Genomic DNA, 21,559 nt, shown 5'->3' with positions numbered 1-21,559 from the left:
CTTGTTTATCTTTTATTTACTAACTCATTGAACAGTAGTTGTTGTTAACTGTATTTTATTTGTTGCTACTGTAGATGCGAGTTCCAGGCAATATAACTGAATGCATTGTGCTTCTGAAGGCCTTACAAATATGCCACAGTAACTCATTTTTCCCCATTGCTTTGACTCACTAACAGTGCCTGCACATGCTTACCAAGTATATAAGTAAACTGGAAAGCATAGAACTATATCCTCCTAATTTATAGAATGTGTTTGAATATGTAACTGTAAGGAATGGATTAAGTGTTCACACATTTTACAACTGAGATTCTTTTTCCTATAATATTCGTGTTTTAGCAGAATTTTATTAACAACTCACTAATAGTCATCGTTTAGGCTAATAAACTACTTATACTGGATTTTATATTTTTTGGGGGGGAATTGACACAAATTTTTGAAAACAAGGGATCGATCAGTGGGCAGCAAAGGTGGAATCTGGATCAAGTTTTGTCCCTGACTATTTGGTCTTAGGTTAAGTCATGTAAGCATTCTGAGCCTTAATTTATTTTTCCTTTTTGTCCATGTCAACATAGAGGAAGGGGAAGGGCACAAGTCTTTTTTCTCTTGTACACCATCTAATGAGATAGAGTATTTAAAGTGCTTTGCAGAAGAAATCTATAGAGATTCAGAATGTGATTAAAATAAATATTTCAGTGCTGCAAGAATTTGAATGGTATAATTGTCTAGTGGTTGAGGATAAATGAATTCATTTCTTCTGATTTGCTGCACACTAGTACAATCTTATTCAACAATATCTTTTAATATAATTATTTGTATAGATGAAGCCACTACCCTTTTTCGAGCCACAACACTTGCAAGCACCTTGATGGAGCAGTATATGAAAGCCACTGCTACGCAGTTTGTTCATCATGCTTTGAAAGACTCTATTTTAAAGATAATGGAAAGCAAGCAGTCTTGTGAGGTAAGAATTAAATGTAAATATTGAAATGAGCATATTTAATAGGTAATGCTTTAAAGGTAATTATATTTCAAGGAAAATATTAGTGTTCTAAAGTTATTCATTGGAGCAATTATCTCTTTGCTAATTCAGTTATTAAAATGTTAGGTGAAACAGATTTTTTATAAAGAATTTGTTATTTTAGGATTGAAAACAAGCAAATTGCATCAGAAAGTCCTGCAAGTACTTTTATCATTTTCCCTGCTGTATTAATGATAAGTTAATGTTGCTTTCAGAAAGGATACATAAGACCAATTGAAGGCTTTGCTAGAGATTTTTATTATATAATCTTGTTAAGGCCTATGTAGCACGTCATAATATCTAGGTTTATTCTGAAAGATACTTTGCCTTTTTTTTTTTTTTAACTAATAAAGGGAAAAAGTTTGTACTGGAAACCATAGTTGGCTTAACAGGCACTATTCAGGGGTTATAAGAAATGTTTTAATAAAGACAGGTGCGTCTCTTAAGGAATTTAGTATTAAGTCTTAGCTCAGATGGGCCTTTATATTTCATGTTTTGACTTTTACTCCCTCCCCCTGAAATACATAGAAATAAACTAGATTTTATTATAATGATATGAGAACACGTTTCCTATTTAAATACTCGTACTCTCTGGTGGCACTTTCAGGTAAGCACTGAACGGATAGCCAAGGTAGGCCGTTCACTCACCAGTGGAAAGATTAGGCTGTTTGTTCTTGTAAAGATTTATAGCCTCAAACACCTTCTATAGGGTTGCTTTGAATTAGAATTTACCTGATGATAGTAGCATTGGTTTTGTTCAGTTGAAATCAATTTACTGACAGTCGATGTGGTTTGTCTTCATATAGTTTTAAATGGCCATTAAAGTTGTGGGTCTTTTGCTTTTTCGTGAGAATATTTTACCTAGATGAATAACGAAAGCCTAACCTAAAATTTTTTATGTCTATCAATTGCAAAGTGTGGTAGCTGAAAATTGTTATATGTACTCACTGCTTTCTTTTAATCTGGTGATAGGAAATAAACAGATTAGAAGGAATTCCATAGAGCAAAATATGTTTTTAAAAGTCCATTTAAAAGAAGGTACACCCCCTACCCCCCCAAAAGGGAAAATAGCAGTGAAAACTACAACTTCTTGGTTACCTTTATTCATTTGCGTTTGTCATTGCCAAGATTCATTTATGTTTATTCCTTCTCTTAGTTAAGTCCATCAAAGTTAGAAAAAAATGAAGATGTGAACACTAATTTAGCACACCTATTGAACATACTTTCAGAGCTGGTGGAGAAAATATTCATGGCCTCAGAAATACTTCCACCGTAAGTGGTGACATTTGAATTTGACCAGAAATTGTTTATCTGTGTTTGAAAATTTGTGTTTCTAAATCATGTGAAAACTTCCATTGTTCTAATATTAGATTTCCGGAAAAAAAAAAATCTTTGCATGACACATTGTGTATAATGAAAGAGTGAATTAAAACAAACCACATTTGTTTTACTTGGTCAACATGTCTTGTTTATGTAGTAGAAGTTTATAATCTTAGGTTTGGGGTTGGTTGTAAGAGACCTATCCATTTAGTGTATGCTTAAAGTTCTTTAAATTGTTACCAGATAATCACTCAATTTTGGCTTAAAGCCCTCTCATATTAGTAAATTCACCTTTTTCAGGTAGAAGCTAACTTATCTTAAGCCAGAAATGTGTCTCCCAGAAAGTTGGACTCATTAAATCCTTATGTAGCTTTTAGCTCTGTTCAAATAACTTAATTTCATGCCTTTCACTAATATAGTAATATCTAAAACAAGTAACATTTTTTTCCAGAGTAAATGTTAAGATGTTGCCTAAGTAAATTGATTAAAACGTTCAATTTTTTCTTATTCCTTTCTAAATATGACTCTCATTACTGTAAGCAAATTACATTTTGGGTGAGAAGGCCAATTGCACTAAAATGTGTTTTTTTTGGCTATAATAAGTTCAGTATTTTCATTTGCTTTCTGTATTGAGATGATTGTATTATTTTGACAGGACACTGAGATATATTTATGGGTGTTTACAGAAATCTGTGCAGCACAAGTGGCCAACAAATACCACCATGAGAACCAGAGTTGTTAGGTAAGGCTAGTCAATATATCTGCTACACTGTTATATATAGAAAGCAAATAGTTTGGGGAATAATTTTGAAAATTAGAAAAGTAATATGCAAAGAATACAATTCAAGGCCTTTTTCTTTGATGCCTTGTCAAATGTGCTTTTGAGTTCTAATGGTTCATTAACAATTGTTCTAAAAAATGAGTTATGATATATTTAGCTACCTGGTTTTTAAAAAAATCTTAACTACTTGAGATTTTTGTCATATACATTGAGCTTGAAGTTTTAAACCAGCTAAATCTATAACTTCTTTTTACCTCTCGTCCCAACACACATAACACACAAATGATTTGGTGCTAAGAGGGAGGAGCAATAAGGAAGTCATTTAGATTGGTCTGTACTAAGGCCTGTGACTCCAGGCTTTTCTTTTGTCAGTCACGAGTTCTGAAGCCAGTTCCCAGGTCTCACTCTGCCCATTGTGCAGTAAGTAATGAAAAGAATTGTGTTGGCAGGTCATGACATTTTGGAGCTGACATAAAGGGACTTTATTATTATAACTTATTTTTCCAATGAGGAAGTAGATCTGGAGAGGCTAAATTGTTTACCTGATGCAGGAGGGCAACAAAAAAGAGGAAGAGGTAAATTTACATCGTGGCTACATCGATGGGCTCAAACAAAGGAACACTTGAGAGGATGACACAGGATTAGGCAATATTTGTTGTACATGGGGTTGCTATGAATTAGAACCAACAAGAACGCTATACGGAAAGTTAGTGGCAAAGGCAAACCTTGTAAGACCCAATCTGTTATCCTCAACATTATTGCACACTTTGTCTGAAACAGACCCCAAACCATTCAAGACAATTGGAAGTTTAGTTCAAAACCATGGATGAATACAGCCAGCTTCATAATATAATTTATTATGATGTAAACTATAGCCTGCTGGTCATATTATATCCCATAAATATTAAATCTATGAATATTATTGCAGCTAGTTTTAAAAATATATGTTAATCCTGCTCTACTTGTCTAAATTTTTACAACTTCTTTTGCAAGAAAGGTATCTCTTGGTTAGTTTTAAGTACTTAAGAATTGTAGGCGCCGTATTTTTTGAGTCTAGCAATAGTTAGGAAGAGGAAGAATTATAATCATACAAAGAAGTTATGCTTTAGCACAGTCCTGTGTCCAACCTTACTGAAAACTTTTAATAAATAGTTTCTAGCACGGTGTTGAAAGGGACATTTGTGCTCACAGGCATGATTATTAGCCCTAGTAAGTTTTTTAATATGTGTAGGTACCTATGTATCTCTTTAAACTTCGCATCACTTCTAATAACTCACAGGAAAACTTGCACGTTGAAAATCTTTTATAATTCAATATTTGCAGGGCTATGCTTTCATGGTCAAGGACTAAAGAATAAAACTGTTTTCTAATGACATTTGTACAAACTTTAAAAATGAGTTTAAAACACAAATTTAAAGACGACAATTATAATTGTTGTCTGAGAAATAAATCTTCTAACAGTGCTCAAATTAGCAAACCCCTAATAGGCTCAAAGGTGCAAAGGTATAAATACTTAGAAAATGAATTATCTACTTCTAGCACAGAAAACATAGACCTTCCAATTTCTAGTGCAAACTTTATAAACTGTTTTGAGAATGCCTTTATAAGGATCAGTAGTCACCTACTACCTGATTTCTAAAAGAAAATCAGAATTTTCTTTTACATAATGACATAGACTTTTAATTTTGTAACATTTGTTGCATTTTTTTTATACCACTCCGCTGTGATAATCCATCTTCTTGAGGTTCTTCCTCTTTTTCTCTGCCCTTCTGCTAAGCATGTTGTTTTCCTCCAAGGACTGATGTCTCCTGATAACACGGTAACAATATATGTAACCAACTTGATTTAGAGCAGACTTTATCGGCTGTTCTTTAAATAATAAACTTTAAAGAAAAGTGAGAGGAAGAAAGTTTTAGCCCATTATAGGACTGTGTGTCTCTGAATAGGTTTTTTTTAGTTCTTGTACTAGTACTCAGCAATTTTCACAGTTCCTAAGGATACTATTTCCTGAGAATAAGAATGCAATGACATTTCTAATCAGCCAGGAGCCCTGATGGTGGGTTATATGTATTGCCATCGAGTTGATTCCTACTGTGGTACCCCCTTGATTGTCAGAGCAGGTCTGTACTTCTTAGGGTTTCCAATAAATGATTTTTTTTAAGTTAATTAGACTTTCTCTTTTAAGTACTTCTGAGTTTCTGAATGGACATGAACAGCCAACCTGTCAGTTTAGCAGCAAAGCACATTAACTCTTTTCACAACCCAAAGATTTTCTTAGCCTGGAATAAATAACAGTTAAGACAAGAGACACTCTAGATTTAACTTAGCATGTTCGCTAAGTAAATCTAAAATTTCCAATTTGGATAAAGTTAATACATTTAAGAAACATTTATGTATGTTCTTAAAATAAGTTATTTTGACTTATTATTTTAAGCTAGCTGTTTGGGATTCCCTATAGTTCAGAGTAATGTTCTATGAATATTTTAAAATATGTTTACATATATATATAGTTTTAATATAATATACATGCAGTATTTTTCAAATATATATGTGTATATTTCCCTTCGATTTAGTGGCTTCGTATTTCTTCGACTTATCTGCCCTGCTATTCTGAATCCACGGATGTTTAATATCATCTCAGGTAATCAGCTTTTGATGAGTTTCAAATTTTAAAAATATAAAGTTTCATACTACTTAGTAAGAATACTTAGCTTTTCCTATTAGCCTGACTAAAATTCTTTTTTTTTTACTTCTAAGGTTGTCCATAATGCATTCCAAAGCATCCGTCTCATTTCTTCCTTTTACTTCATTAGCTAATCTGTCCATCTAATATCTAAAGCAGTGCTTCCCAACGTGGATGTTAATGCCCCCCCCTCCCCCCCCCCTCCCCACTGGAACAATGGGACAGAGGAGCTGCAAAAGCAGAGACATAACATGTACTTCATCTTACATTATGGTCTATAGTATAAAATATTTAATTGTCAAGGGACCCTGAATCATTTTTTTTTTTTGAAAAGGGGGCAGTAGGTCAATTAATTTTGGGAACCTATGATCTAAAACCTGAAGTGGCATGATGAGAAACATTCTTTTTCCCATCTTTACCTTTGTCACAAACTCTGATAAATAAGGGTTTTCTCAAGTTGCAACTTGGTTTTCCAAGTTGAGGAGCGCTCTCTGCATACACTGTTAATACGATTGCAAGATGGACCTTAAGATCAAATTAAAACTATTTATCTATAGTTGCTATCGTGTTCTTTGAATATTTATTATGAAGAAAGCAACCCTGGTTTCCCCACTAGAGATTTCTTGTCACTTTTGATAGTGTTAATTGGCCATTTAAAATCTGACAAGTTAGATTGTATGTCCATTCTACAGTGACTTTCCAGTGATGTAGAAAAGTGATGTCAGTGACACGAAATGCAATAAAAAATCCATTAACATAAGTAATACGAGCCATTCTTATGTTAATTGAAAGTTAAAATTTTTGGAAAGTAATTTACAGCCATCATACATTTGTTATTTTTTACTGATGCTAAAATGTTTGAAATCTCTTACGATTATGGGTTTGTACTCCTTTTGGATAGATTTATTTATTTGAATATTGGTCTTTGAACTAGTAGGTAACACTATAATTGCTGTGTATAGGTTTTTACTGTTATAAATAAGACTCAAGTTTGGGGGCTTAATTCAATAGCCACAGATACTTCTTGGCATATATATTCTATAGAAAATGTTCCTTAACTGCTCTTTTAAAAGGCTATTAAAGCTCATGCTTTTTCCCTCAAACTGCAGCAGAAGTCTGACACTTGGTTAGTGCTCATGAGCTTTAGAATGAATTATTTGTAATCAGTGGAAATTGTGAGCAGGGATTTGCTTGGATTTTAAATTGCTGAGTGGGTTGAAATTAGCTTCTGAGGGGAATGTAAATTGTGACAGTGTTTTTAGCTATTGACCTTTGAAATAATCTGAAATATTGACATCCATTTTGGGAAGTTTACTTCTGACAAGACTAGATAAGTTTTGTTTTGTCACCCTTATCATTCAAGTTGTTTTGAATTACACAGGTCATATATTTTTCAATAAACAAGTTCTAAAAGAAAAAATATTAGTTTTTTTAACAGTAAGGAAATACTAAAGTGTAAAATTTATAGTGGCTTACTAGAGAGGTGCCTTTGGAAATGATGTCACTAGTTATGTCTACCTTTCTTATAGATTCCCCATCTCCTATTGCTGCAAGAACACTGATATTAGTGGCTAAATCTGTACAGAATTTAGCAAATCTTGTGGAATTTGGAGCTAAGGTAAAAACATTTTGATACATGAAAATAGGATTTATGAATGAACGTTTGACATGATGAACCCATAATATATGGTTTATGTAAAATTTCAACAGTGGCTAGCTAATTCATAAAAAGAAGTTAGTGTATATACTTGTGTATAAGCACATTTTAAATGCAGTTTTTGTGGTAAAATTAGGTGCCTCGTCTGATATTCAGGTTGGCTTATACTCAGATATATTCGGTATATATTCATTTATCAGTTTGTTTTTTAAATGTTTATAGATTATACATAATAGTGAAATTTCTAAAGTCAGTCTTTAATTACTCTTGAAAACTTATTTTTCTAGGTCCATTACACTCCATTTCTTCCAGAAATAAATATAAAAATCAGAATATTTTCTTTATGAACTCAAATCTATTTTATTATTTCAAATATTCACTGCAAATATAAAAATTCGGATGAACTATTTTTAAAAATACCCTCTATTCTAGTACCCACACATGCCAAACAAACAACAAAAAAACCCCAAACTCACTGCCATTAAATTGGTTCCAGTTTCTAAAGACTACACAGGACAGAGTAGAATTGCTCCTGTAGGGTTCAAAAGCTGTAATCATTATGAGAATAAAATCTCATCTTTTTACGTCAGAGCAGCTGGTGGATTTGAATTGCTGACCTGGTGGTGGTTAGCAGTCCAGTGTGTAAATCCACTATGTCACTGGTAGAACCTACCGGCATTTGAATGTACTGTAAGTTTTAGGAGAAAGAGTGATTTTAAAGTATCTTGTGCAAATGCATTTAAAGTAAGCATTGAATTGCTTACTGCGAGATATGATTCAAACCCACTACCCACTATTACTATTTGGGGAAAGGTAAAGCTGTCTACCCCTGTAAAGATTTACAGCCTTAGAAATGTTAAATAGGGTTGTTGTGAGTTGTGATCAACTCAATGACCATGGTTTTGGTCATTTTTGTTAATATTTGATAATCCACTTTATAACATAGCAGGCTTTTTAGGATGAGAAGTTTGTATATAATGGTGAATTTATAAGTTAGCTGAGTCCTGAGGTGGGTTATTAGTAATATTTTAAATAGTATATATAAAATTACATAGTTATAGATACATATGTGTATATAGTAGTATATAGTTATGTAGTAATATTTCCCTCTTCTAATCTTGATGGACAAAGAGGAAGCTTTTTATTCCTTTGGAATTACACTCTTGGAAACCCACAGGTTCTCCTCTGTCCTATAGGGTCACTGCAAGACTAAATAGACTCAGTGGCAGTGAGTTGAAGAGTTGTAATCTTTATCACACTGTGATTTTAGTTCCTGGTAGTCCCTGCTAAACCATACCCCTGGTGTGGACCCATGTTTGTTCTGGTGCCTGGCAATTAAAAATGTCTCAGTTATTCTTTTTAATAAATTTTCAAATAAGCAATGTAAGTCAGCTAGATGTGTGTTCTGATTTATGGTTGGGTATACAATTTCTCATTTTCTTATGAAAAGTTTCCTCAGTCCCTCAGTATATCTGCTTGCCTCTCTATTAGAAGGAAAATAAGAGCAGCATTTATTTGATTTTTATATACACTTGTATTGGCTATTAAGAGGCATAACTGGATTTGCAAGAATTCTTGCTGTATTTTCTTTTGTTATCAAGATTAGACAATATTTATAGAATCTTATTTCTCTTTTTTAGGAACCCTATATGGAAGGTGTAAATCCATTCATCAAAAGTAATAAACATCGTATGATCATGTTTTTGGATGAACTAGGGGTATGCATATAATTTTTCAAGATTTTTGAGACCTATATTTAGTAGCCGAGTGTTAACTCGTGTAAGCCTCACCTTTTTAGATTTTTTTTCTATCTAGTTGTGGGGGGAAAGAAACTACATATTTTTGTGTACCTTTCTTAACAAATTGCTATTTTATTTGATTATAGTTAACTATCTCTTTTTGCACTAAATAGCTTAAAGCAAACACATACACTGGTATGCTTTTGGGTGACTGTTAATTTTCTTTGCCTTATCCTTTCATTATGCTGTGAATTGAGTCCCATCTAACTGCTATGACCTTCTGTTGCCCTTTTTGTACTTTGCTGCTATTAGTGGGCTTTGTGCAACATGATTAAGTGCTCAACTGCTAACTCAAACGTTAGTGGTTCAAACCCTCAATGTCTCCAATGGAGAGGGGAAAAAAGTTATTTGTCCACTCCTGTAAGAGACCTAAAAAGAAACCCTCTGGCTACTTTAACTCTTGTCATGTAAGGTCACTGAATCAAAACCATGGCATAAAATAGACACGATTCTTGAGCATCCAGCATCTGAAATAAACTGGGGAATAAGTGTTCTTACAGACTTTTAGGAATAAAAGTTCACTCTTTTTTGTCTTACATACTTATTCATATTTCTTTCATGTGATTATCTAAAACTTATTTGAGTCTTTATAATATATACCTAATTGTGTTTTCAAAGTTAAGAACAGGGAATATTTTTTTAATTTAAAGACTCTGAATTTCTTAATAAAGTTGTATTTTCTTGATACAAAATATTTGATGTGGAATCCATAATTTAAAACTAAATGATTAATAATTGAGCTTATATTTCTAGAAATGTTATTTAATTCATAATTGTCGAAATCAGAAAGGTACCATCTATGGTAATTGGGCCAAGTATTAGACTAAGGAAGGCTGGGGTAGGTGCCCATATACCACCTTAAATGCATTTACATTTACTTTAAAAACACCAAGTACTAGCACACTACTGCAGTCACAGGAAATCAAATATGCTTGCCCGAGTCACTAGTTTGCGTAATAAGATTAATAAGTAATAAAATTCTTACTGAATAAGAAATCATGTAAGGCATGACTCCCCGCTTATGAATGAAATCAAGAGAAAACTTTGAAAATGTGAATATTTTTAATTACCAAAAATATTTACGGAGTTAAGTATGAGTTTTGGTGGCACTAACAGTTAAGTCCTTGGAGAGGACTAGCTGAAAGGACGTTTGAACTCACCCAGTGGCCCTATAGCAGACAGACCTAGCAGTGTGCTTTTGGAAGGCCTGGGAAAATGTTCATTGCCACGGAGTTGATTCTGACTCACAGTGACTCTGTAAGAGGACAAGGTGGAGTGACTCCTGTAGATTTCCAAGACTGTAACTATGGGAGTAAAACGCCTCATCTCTCTTCCATGGAGGGCTGGCGGTGCAGTTAGCAGTTGTGTTAGGTTGGGTTCTCCAGAGAAACAAAACTGATAATGCTTGTATGCCTTGCATATAGAAAGATCTATCAGAAATGGCTTAGAATTGTAGAAATAGGTAAGTCCAGTAGTCTGGTTCAATTCAGGTTCTCCGAACTTGTGGAAGCTGAACAGGAAGCAGGATGATGAAGCAGAAACAGCAAGGAGCACTGGCTGGTGAATGCAAAGGTCCACCATCAGTAGTCTGCGGATGGCATTGGAAAGATCCAGCTCTGGCAGTAGGCGAAGGACCAAAGAGGATTCAATTATGTTTTCTCTCTCTCTCTCTCTCTCTCTCTCTCTGCCTTATACAAAAAGGCATGTGACATCAGAGGAGTCATCAGGATGGGATAGAATTGATAGGTTAAGCTCCGTCACTATACTTACCCCAGAGTGTCTAGTTGATATAATCCCTAATCATAGCAGCAGCTGAAAGCCTTACCCACTGAGCCACAATCTTGAACAAACATTATAGAGCAGTTATTTGCACACCAACAAAGTGACCACGAGTAGGAATTTTCTCCATTGTAACTAATAAACAGGTAAAAAATATAGATATTAAACTGTATTTCTAAGCTTCTGGGATCTGTGCATCATGATTGGACTCCATTTATTTTTTATTACCTCAAAAATATCTGCAGTTTGGCTTCATTTTGCAATTCCATAGTTATGCCACACAATTTAGCATTTCTACCTGCTCAGAGTTCTAATACAGGTATGTTCCACTTTTCAAAAGCTCACTATACACCACTTTGCTTTTACAATAGACCTGTATTAGTGCCTGTTTTCACCGTTGCCATTGAGTTATTTCATACTGAGTTTTCATTAGCTGAAAGAAACCTAAATTGAATTTTCACTTTTGTAAGTAAAGCTAGCATTTGTTTTGCAGCAAGCCGATACAAAGGTAGTGCTGGCCTTGAGTAGTATTGCCAAGACCTTCCCTGGGAGCTTCATTGCAAATACATTATTGTCACTTTATATAGGCTGTTGATTATTATTCCTACTTTATGCCTATGTTAGTGTTTAATTTAGATTAAGATTCTTTTTGGGGTGTAGGAATGCTCAAAAAAGGTTTCCCAATGAACTCTTTCCTGTTAGACGATTTCAGCTTATAAAAGGTTTCATGCGGGGAGAACCTATATTTGTAAAAGTACATTTCTTTTTTTAATCATTTTATTGGGGGCTCTTACAGCTCTTATCACAATCCATACATCCACCCATTGCGTAAAATTACATTTCTGATACTCTTCCCGTTCCCTATTAGTCTTCTTTCCCTTTCCCCTGTATAAATTAAATTCATCTTTCAAGATATTACCTCAATTTTATCTCCTTTATGAAACCTTTGCTGAACTGTAAACCTAAACTAAATACCTTTCATTGTGCTTCTTAGGCATTCTCTGAGTTTCTTGCATATTTTAGGATTGTAGTAACTATTTCACCATCCTAAAGGGGAATGGATACTTAAAAAGGTGCGGGGATGTTAAATTTTATTTTAAGTGTAGAAATAACAGTGGTATTTGTGCTAATAATAAAGCACATCAATTTGCCAGTGATTGGCAAATATAACCCTTACATAAGGTACCATAATTAACTTTTCCTCACATTGCAAATGTTTTGGGCAGAGTTCGCAGGCAAGTACAGACCTGGTATGTTCACATCACACCTTCATTATGCAGTTCCTCCTTAAATTCTTGCTCAATCTGGACAAACTGTAGCACCTTATTAATGAAATTCCGTCTGAAAAAAGAGAGGAGCTATATATTTAGGTTGGATTTAATCCACATAAGCAGTTAAAGCCTAAAAATCTAATGTTTTAAGATACAAAGCTAATTACTCAGAAATGCAATTCTTCAGATACTGCACCTTATTTTGCCATGTATGTAAGAAATTGGAGCCTGGTGTTCATGTGAATAATACCACAAAAGCAGTTTTGTCAAAATACAGAGTATTACATTGCAATGTTAAGAATCCTTAAGGAATTTAAGACCACACAACTGTAAACCCCACTCTTCATTTATCAATATGGCCAGGTTAGAAAAATAGTTCATACGTGAAAACCAGTGTTATGCAAAAATGACAAATCAGATCATAGGATGGAGAATGGAGTCCATCATTTACGTAACTGCCCTGGCACAAGACTGAGAATCATGGCCCAGTCAACTTGACACTTAAACTATGTCATAACCAGCTTGCCTCTCTCGCCTCATACCCTGACAGTCACCATTGCCAGATGAAGGTTGTTATACACCAGAGTCTGGTAGGTGTTTTTAAAAAGACTATTGTCAAATAGGAACTGTCAGATAATGAGGGTAACTAGCAAGTGAGGAGTAGGTATATTACTTGTGGAAAATTGTTTCTACTGTAACCAGTTATTTTTCTTAGGGGACAGACTTAAACGATTTCTATTTCTAAATGTTTTAATTATTCCCTTAAAGAATGTACCTGAACTTCCAGACACTACAGAACATTCAAGAACTGACTTATCTCGTGATTTAGCAGCATTACATGAGATTTGTGTGGCCCATTCAGATGAACTGCGGACACTCAGTAATGAGCGTGGTGCACAGCAGGTCGGTGTCTATCAATCTTTGTGAGCAAAAATGTGTTATGAGTTTAACCCTTGTAAGATATTCAGAGGTAATTTTGAGTGTGAATCTATCCGGAAATATCTTGGCAGACAGGAGTAATGGTTCCAAAACAAGATGATGTACTTTTGATTCTGTAAAATGTCAAATCTTCTTGAATCTAGTATGTCAACTCTATCAGAACACAGTGGTATTCACTTTTGGAATATATGGATAAAAACGAGTTAGCTAATTATGGGTGAACAATAAATAATGTGGCGCTTTTCTTCTCTGACAAACACACAATGCTTGTCATAGTGATAGGGAATTTGATAAAATTATATAAGACCTACACCCAGAGTTTGGGGTGTGGCATTGGTGTCTACGTTTTTTTAAAGTTCCTCTTGGGATTTAGATGTAAGTGAATTAAGAACCATACATTGAGAAACACTGTTACTTTTGCGATCTAAAATAAAAGACAGAAACTGCGATCTATGAAGAGGGACGAGGACTTGAAGGGACTTAAAATCAGGAGAGAAGTGAATGACCTAGCTCTTGAAAGAGCATTGAGAAGTTACTGCATAAGGTTCATAAACGGAAGGACATGGACACGCTTTTTCATAGAGCTTCCTGTCCCCTTAGGAGATAGAGTACTATCACCGCACTAGCTTTTGACACAGAGCTAGATCATCTAGAAGAATTTGAGGCATTTAGAATGATCATCCCAAGTTCTTTGCGATCTGAGATTATAAAATCCTCAAACTTTATAAGTTATGACAATTTAAGTCCAACACATTAGAAATAAAAGGACAGACTGTTTTGCCAGGGGGCAGATTTGTCATTATAATTGATGCAAGTGAGGGTAAGAAATTAAGTACTGCTGTGAAATATAGAAAGCATTATTACACAAAAAGATAAAAATGTAAAGCTAGTTCCCCCCAATATATCTTCCATCTTGCTCCACCTTCCCTACCCCCGCAAGGGTTCTTACTCTCATCGCTACCTTGATGTTGACTAATAGCGACCCTGATGGCAGGGTAGAACTGCCACTTTTGGCTTACAGGACTAGAAAGTGCCATCTTTCTCCTGTGGACTGTCTGGTGGCTTAGGGACCTTGAGGCTCGCAGCCCAAGGTTGTAACCACTACGCCAGTTGGAACCACCAGGATTCCTATCTCCCAAGAATTGGGGAGATGCTTATAAACCTAGATAGAAGTATATAGAACTAGATCGAAGATATGTTGAAAAGTATAAGTTTCACATTTTAAACTTTAATACAGGTTTCTATGATTTCATAGTAATGTTTATTAATGCTCATACCAGGTACAAATTAATGTAGTAGACTACAAAATTTTCATATTTGGGTTATAACTATAAATATATAAAGACTAATTGGATATTCTAAAATGATTATGCATTAGGTAGAGAGAATTAGGTTTTGTGAAATCCTTTGGCATGACAAAGGATTATTCCCCCCCCTCCCCCCCAGCCCGATCTAGATTAACTTAATATAAGGAGGCTAAAACTTTTATGGAAAAATTGGAATTAAAATACAGTGGAATTTTTGTGTCACCCTTTTTTAAACCCCCTCATATTTTGACTGGGCGTTTACTCATATATGTACTAATGATTTTCATGCTTTTGTTTCCCTTTCTAGCATGTACTGAAAAAGCTTCTGGCAATAACAGAACTGCTTCAACAGAAGCAAAACCAGTATACAAAAACCAATGATGTCAGGTAGCAGCCTTCACTTCAGTATTCTGCATGGCTCCAGCATGCCCAACATGGTAATTCACATCAGTTATAATGTCTCCTTTGCTCTTGCCAAAAAATAGCACATCTTTACACATTCCCAGTGATGTGTGAACTATGCAAACAAAATTCAAGATTCTGCTGGTAAATAACAGTATCAACAGCTTTGTAAGCTATCTGTGCAGAATATTTGCACTTTTTCCACATGGATTCAATCTTTACCAACCTCTGAGCCTTGGTGTACAGATCACCTTTCACAAAACAAAACATGACTGTATCTTGAACTTTTCAAATATATTTTCAATGTATCCAATTGCCAAAGTTTTGCTGTCTCTTGAAAAAAGAACTTTGAAATCAACTGACAAGAAAAAGCATTCTCTATTGACAACTGACCAACTGGATTGAAGACTGTTCTTACTGTAACTTTTTCCTGCTTAAGAATATGACCGTTTGACTGTTCAATGACTTTATTTGTATTCACAGTTCAAGAATTTGCCATTATAATAGAAACAATCTTTGCTGTATACTTTTTTAAAATGTGCGATTTCTCTTGCTGGAACTGTTGAAAGAAAATATATAGATTGGATGTATTGCTCATCAGCTTTATTTTTTAAACATACCACTTATTTTGTTGGACTTGTTGAAGACTATCTAGAGCTCATAATGCATTTTGGTAAAATGTTTACAACAGTAAATAATATGAATTCAATAAATATTATTGACCATTGTATTCACTGATGCATGTATCCATTCAGCCACTTTAGAGGTTACCAACTTCCTGTTCATTAATTCCAAGTTGAGTTTGGGATTTGAGCACCCCATTGATTATGTAACCATACCACCAGCTGCTTAGTGTCTCCATCTTTAAATTTCTGATAATTTGTTGTATCTACTGAGTATTTAGTTTGTATAATTTTATTTGCTTTTGTATGTGTATTTTTGTGTAATATTCACAAGGGTTAAGTTAAAATAAAACCAAGGGATATCATATGAATTACTTCTGACTACATATAGCTAAGCATTGAATCTTATTATTTCCTACCTTCTTTAGATGTTCAAACTTTAGTACCAGAGCAAAGCTCCAGGAACTTAGAACCATTTTCAAAAAAGATTCCATTTACTTGTTCAGCATATACTCCAAACTCACTGCTTTCGAGTCAGCGCTGACTCACAACAACCGTAGGTTTGTGAGACTAACTTCACCGCAGGTTCAGGGCCCAGTTTATCTCCTGAGAAACTGCTGATGGCTTTGAACTAGCGACCATGTGGATCGTAGCTCAACAATGCCTAACCATTACACCACTAAGAATCCCTTCAGTATGTACTAGAGGGCTTCAAAAAGTTGAAAGAAAAATGGAATTAAAGAATATTTCCATTAACTTTAATGCCCCCTCTATTAAACAACTTATTCCCATATCATGTGGAAGAGATGAGGCATATTAAAAGTACAGGACAGAATTGTAACCAAAATGGGTAAATTAAGAATCGAGAGGTATAGGAAAAGATCTCCCCACTGAAATGAATAACTTACTATGTGTAGATTCCAAGCAAGAGCAATTTATTAATTTTCTCTTTGGTATATAAAATACAGGAAAAAATACAAATACTAGGTATCTAATCAAGGGATTTAACAATTTTTGATGAATATTGTTTTTTGCTATAAAAGACCACTCTTTGTATTGAGGGAGCTAGGCCTGATAGTTTCAATGGCAGTTCAGCAGTGATACTTACCTAAGCCATCATCACCGTGCCAGCTTGTTTCGTTCTTTCCCTTTTCATCTGCCTTATTACTTTCTTTTCCCTCCTTATGCTTCTGCTTTTCAACTGAACTACCACAGCCGTTTCCTATGTGAGCTCTTCCTTGAAGCGGCAGGGAGGAAGAGGATAGGCACAGCATGTAAAATGGACCAGACTCAAGCTTTAGGCAATTTGATTCCTACTAATCCTATCTTGGTCTTCAGCCAGCCCTTGACCAACATGTCTCTCAATCCTGCCTGAAACATTAAAGCGTTCCTCTTCTACCTTTAATAACGAACGGGAGAAAAATTCTCTTGCTTTTTACATCAAATTATATGCCTCAAACTAGGATGTGAAGTGTGGTGGTGGTTACTTTACAGTAACTATCTAATCATTATTGAAATAAAACCTCTCAAACATTAATTTTTATATAGGGATGGGGTGGAAAATTTTGGGGAGATAGATGTGGACCTTGCTCTGGTGCCAGAATTTTGCGATCTGAAAGGAAAGGAGATAAACTGACAGTTTGCAATTCTCTCCAGGGTTTAGCAACCAATGTCGCTTATTCTGGACTACACTGGAGCATGTTCACCTGCAGCTTCTCTCCACTTTTGAGAAATCTCATTTCATGTAATGTCTTCTTGTCATCCCACAGTGAAAGAAGACACCTCAAGCCTAGAATGTAAAGATTATTAGAAGCATAAGCATATAGTGAATTCTGTCCTTATATACTAAGAACTAATTAAAATAGTACATACACTTTTATAGAAAGCACAGCCTAGAATGCATTGAGACTGAACACAGGTGTGCATATCCATGTGTTGACATCAAATGAAAGACAGTTATGTTTTGGGGAATTCCTTCAGCTTGGTTTTCCAGAAAACATTTGATTCAATATAGAGTGACCCACAATTTGGTTCCAATTTAAAAACCATATTAATTATTAATTGAGCAAATAGTTTAATATTAACATTCAGTGAGTACCTTGTAGGGAGGGGTTTTTCTAATAAAGAGTAAGCTTTAGTTAAGACTATTCTAGTTACATGAGCAAGCATTATCTTCTGAATTTTAACCTGAGGAACGAGCAGAGAGGTATACGTTGCCAAAGTCAGAGTGAAGTATAGGCAATAATTACTTAAAACCCAGGTAATTTGGTATAGTATTACATAAACTTCATCCAAATGTATCAGGTTTTTAAGCTAAAAGAAAATGCTTAGCAAATATAACATTTATATGGCTTTATATGCACTAATAGGTTAATTGTAAAAATGGATGTGTACTGTATATACTCTGAGTACACGCTGAGTTTCTTAGCACATTTTTTTTAATCGCTTTATTAGGGGTTCATACGACTCTTATCACAGTCCATACGTATATGAATTGTGTAAAGCACATTTGTACATATGTTGCCATCATCATTCTCAAAACATTTGCTCTCCACTTAAGCCCCCGGCATCAGGTCCTCATTTTTTTTTTTCCCTTCCCTCCCCGCTCCCCCCTCCCTCATGAGCCCTTTGTGGTAAAATTAGGTGCCTTGGCTAATATTTGGGTCAGCTTCTACTCAAGCATACGCGGAAGCTGTCTTTTAAAAGCAACTTCAAATCTCATTTGGAAATGTTTTCAATAACTGAAGAAAACGTGTTACATAAGACTAGCTTTCAGGGCCATGTAACAACTGAAGTATGTTCTAGAGTCTAATACTAACGCAACTAAGTGTATCAGGTGACATGAAAAGTCATCTATAAAGGTTTCTAGAGGGCAAAATTGTTCTGTAAAGCTAACTACTTTGTCCCCCCCACCCCCAAGGGATACCTTTTAAAAGGGACAAATTTTGTTTATAGGCAAATACACTGCAAGTTTAACCCGTAGACTTAAATGACAATTATTTAGCACAAAATTCTCCAAACCACGTACTATTTTAGCTCCTTTGAAGGCATTTTATTTCACATAAAGCTACCAAAAAGAACAAGACTTTTAAATACCTTAAAAATATCTATTTTGATGTTTTCCCATTATACTTTAAAAATAAAGTTAAATGTCAGGTGTGCTTCCTTCTTCTCGATTAGTTAGCAGTGACATCAATTTAAAAATGGTTACAGAGAATCTAACAGGTCATCGTCAGTCCATTCTTCCTAAGAAAGGGAGGGGGGGACGGAAATAAAATTTACACTCAAACATAACCATTATTTTTACCCCCTTGCCTCATTTAAGAAAATGTTTTCCTTTACCATGATGACTTGAAGGTAGCTGAACTATGAAAACCTGCATTAGATTACTTCAGTCTTACAGTAAGATCCACAATTGCACTATCCTCCTTGAGTAATAATGGTTACAGTTGTAGCCTGGTCTGTTTGGTCATGCTTCTCTAACTCAGCAGGCACACATGTTAAAAGGTGTGTGGGAAGAATACGTGGACAGTAGGAAATAGAGCTTATGCGAGTATCCCCTTCATCAGGCGAGACCTATCATACTGTAGATTTAGAGTAAGAGACGAGAAAAATTCCTTTAAAAATTGGAAGTGTACAAAAATGTCTACAAAATGAAAGCTTAATACTCCCATCTTATTAATTTGCCAGCAAGGCAAGTTGGATTTGTGACAGTCCCAGGATGCAGAGTAGAACTGTACTCCATGAAGGCTGTGACCTTTCAGAGGCCTCGCTTCTAAGGTGCCCCTGCCAACCTTTCCGTTACTAGGTTAGCCCTTGACCGTTTGTGCCGCATTCCTATATTCCTTACAAAATCTCTACTCTCGGACAATATAAACAGTATGGCCACACACTAATGTGCAAACAAAATATAAGAACTTTCGTTTGTAGTAAACATACCTCTTCATGTTTCGGTTTCTTTGAGACATAGTCATCATCTTCATACCCTTTCCTCTTCTTCCTATGATTACACAGTGACCAGTAAGTTAAGATTGGGAATAAAAACTATAAAATATCTAGTAAGAAATTTCTGACTGCATGAAAAATTATAAAATTGAAGGACAATGCCTGGTTAATGGAATAAGATGCAGAGTTTATGGATAGGAAAATTTATTAAAATTAATCAGTAAAACTAATGCGCTAATTAAAATTCCAGTAAGATTTTTCATGGAACTTATGAAATCTAGTACTGACATGGGAAAGATTATATACAAAAGAAAATAAAATCTGAAGAGACAAAGTAGAGGATCTTGTCCCAGTTACCATTACAGAGCATTCCATAAGGCTATGGTAATTAGAAGTATGTCATTAACAGAATCAAGCAGACAAGGACACACACACACAGATAGTTGTATATACAGTTTCATTTGTGATGAACATTTTCAACTAGATGAAAAGATGAAATATTTTCATTTGTTTGCAGGCGATCAGGTCCGACCCATTTAGGAAAAAACAAGTAGATCTCTACCATACACCATTCACAAACATTACCGTTATACATTAAATAGTTTAAAGTAGTTTAAAAAAAGGCAGTGCACAATCAAAATTAGGATTACAAAAATTATAGATGTAAAAACAAAGCAAAAGACAGTATCACAAAATGAAGAGACAGAGGAAGAAACTACCGTATAAAAGTATTTAAAGACTGCAAGCAGTAACTTGCCAGAAAATTGGCCGAAGGTTAGAATAAGGTATACAGAAGATGATATATTTTTTAATGGAATTAAGATCATGGAAATTTCGCATGTCTCATTCAATAAATTTTTTAATTTGCAAAAATATAGGTCTAACAAACTTTTAAAAAGTCTACCTCAAACACATTTAGATATTTAGGTCAGATTTCAATCTCATCCTAATACTGTTAATTTCCTCCAAAAATGGGACGATAGCCACATGTGTATGAAATCTAGAATTATATCTCATTAGGGATGATGGCTGAGAGGCCCATATTAATTGACTATCATCCATTGAAGCCCCTGAGTGCTTCCCTGAGTACATTATCCACTGCTTACCAGCTAGAAATAAAAACAAACATATGAAATGCATTTTAACTGCGAGATGCTAGCACCAACTCCAATAAAACCACAAAGTAAGGCAGAAAAACTTAAAAACATAAGAATATATTGTATTCTTTGGGTAGTTTTACCAAGCTCATTGACTACTCAGATCTCAAACTATCAAAACTCCTAAAAGATTTGGGTCAAGAAAATCATTTGTAATCATGAAGTATTGACACTTAAATAGTGATTTCCGTGCCATTAAGGGTGTTCCTTATAGCTGTAGGAGGAGCACATTCCTATTGGTTTTGTCTACAATAAAGTTCCTTCTGAAAGAAGTATGGATAAAGTTTCTTGATATTACTACAGATAACACTACTCTTAAAAGAAGTAAATATGAAATGGTATGTGTTGCCGTTGAGTAGCTCTTGACCTGCAGGGCCCTGGGCACAACAGAAGGAACCACCACCCGGCCCTGTGCACCACCCTCACGACTGTTTGAACTCCACTGTTACAGCCACTGTGACCATCCATCCCATTGAGGGCCTTCCCCCTTTCGCTGTAGCGCTACTTTACTAAGCAAGATGCCTTTTCCAGGTCTCTCCTGACAACATGTCCAAAATATTTAAGTCTCGCCATCTTTGCCTCTAAGGAACACTGGCCAAATTTCTTCCAAGACAGATCAGTTTTTCCTTTTAGCAGTTCATGGAACTTTCAATATACTTCTCCTGCACCACAAATCAAGTGAATCACTCTTCAGTCTTTCTTACTCAATGACCGGCTTTCACATGCAGTTGAGGCAACTGAAATTGCCATTGTTTGGGTGTAGGCACACCTTAGTCTTCAAAGTAACATCCTCACTTTTCAACACTCCAAAGAGGTTTGGGGGCAGATTTACTTAACACAACTTGTTTTTTGGAACAGTATGAGAACGTCAAAAGTTC

General features: G+C 34.9%; 2 protein-coding genes across 6 annotated transcripts in view; one reads left to right on the top strand and one right to left on the bottom strand.

Moving 5' to 3' along the window:
- Window positions 1–15,953, top strand: part of RASA1 (RAS p21 protein activator 1) — a 115,400-nt gene extending 99,447 nt beyond the window's left edge. Inside the window, 8 exon segments of the mRNA XM_013004895.2 lie at window positions 819–961; window positions 2,175–2,290; window positions 2,994–3,080; window positions 5,693–5,760; window positions 7,332–7,420; window positions 9,100–9,177; window positions 13,077–13,211; window positions 14,862–15,953. Coding sequence (XP_012860349.1) covers window positions 819–961; window positions 2,175–2,290; window positions 2,994–3,080; window positions 5,693–5,760; window positions 7,332–7,420; window positions 9,100–9,177; window positions 13,077–13,211; window positions 14,862–14,945 — 800 coding nt within the window. The 3' untranslated portion in view covers window positions 14,946–15,953.
- A 403-nt stretch (window positions 15,954–16,356) lies between these two features.
- Window positions 16,357–21,559, bottom strand: part of CCNH (cyclin H) — a 24,453-nt gene continuing 19,250 nt past the window's right edge. For 3 of the 5 annotated variants that reach the window (XM_004703501.2, XM_045285408.1, XM_045285409.1), the window contains exons 8-9: window positions 19,519–19,579; window positions 18,608–18,825 (exon numbers count right to left, since the gene is read on the bottom strand). In XM_004703501.2, the coding sequence (XP_004703558.1) occupies window positions 18,787–18,825; window positions 19,519–19,579 (100 nt within the window). In that variant the 3' untranslated portion in view covers window positions 18,608–18,786. Of the gene's footprint in view, window positions 17,369–18,607; window positions 18,826–19,518; window positions 19,580–21,559 lie in introns of those variants that run through there. The other 2 variants (XR_006679617.1, XR_006679616.1) reach the window with 2 other exon arrangements.

This window comes from Echinops telfairi, unplaced genomic scaffold (assembly GCF_000313985.2).
Source record: "Echinops telfairi isolate 266 unplaced genomic scaffold, ASM31398v2 ScPeMD7_7469;HRSCAF=8507_1, whole genome shotgun sequence".
Lineage (NCBI taxonomy): Eukaryota > Metazoa > Chordata > Mammalia > Afrosoricida > Tenrecidae > Echinops > Echinops telfairi.
Note: the sequence above shows the minus strand (reverse complement) of the source record. Positions and strands in the feature narration are given on the sequence as shown.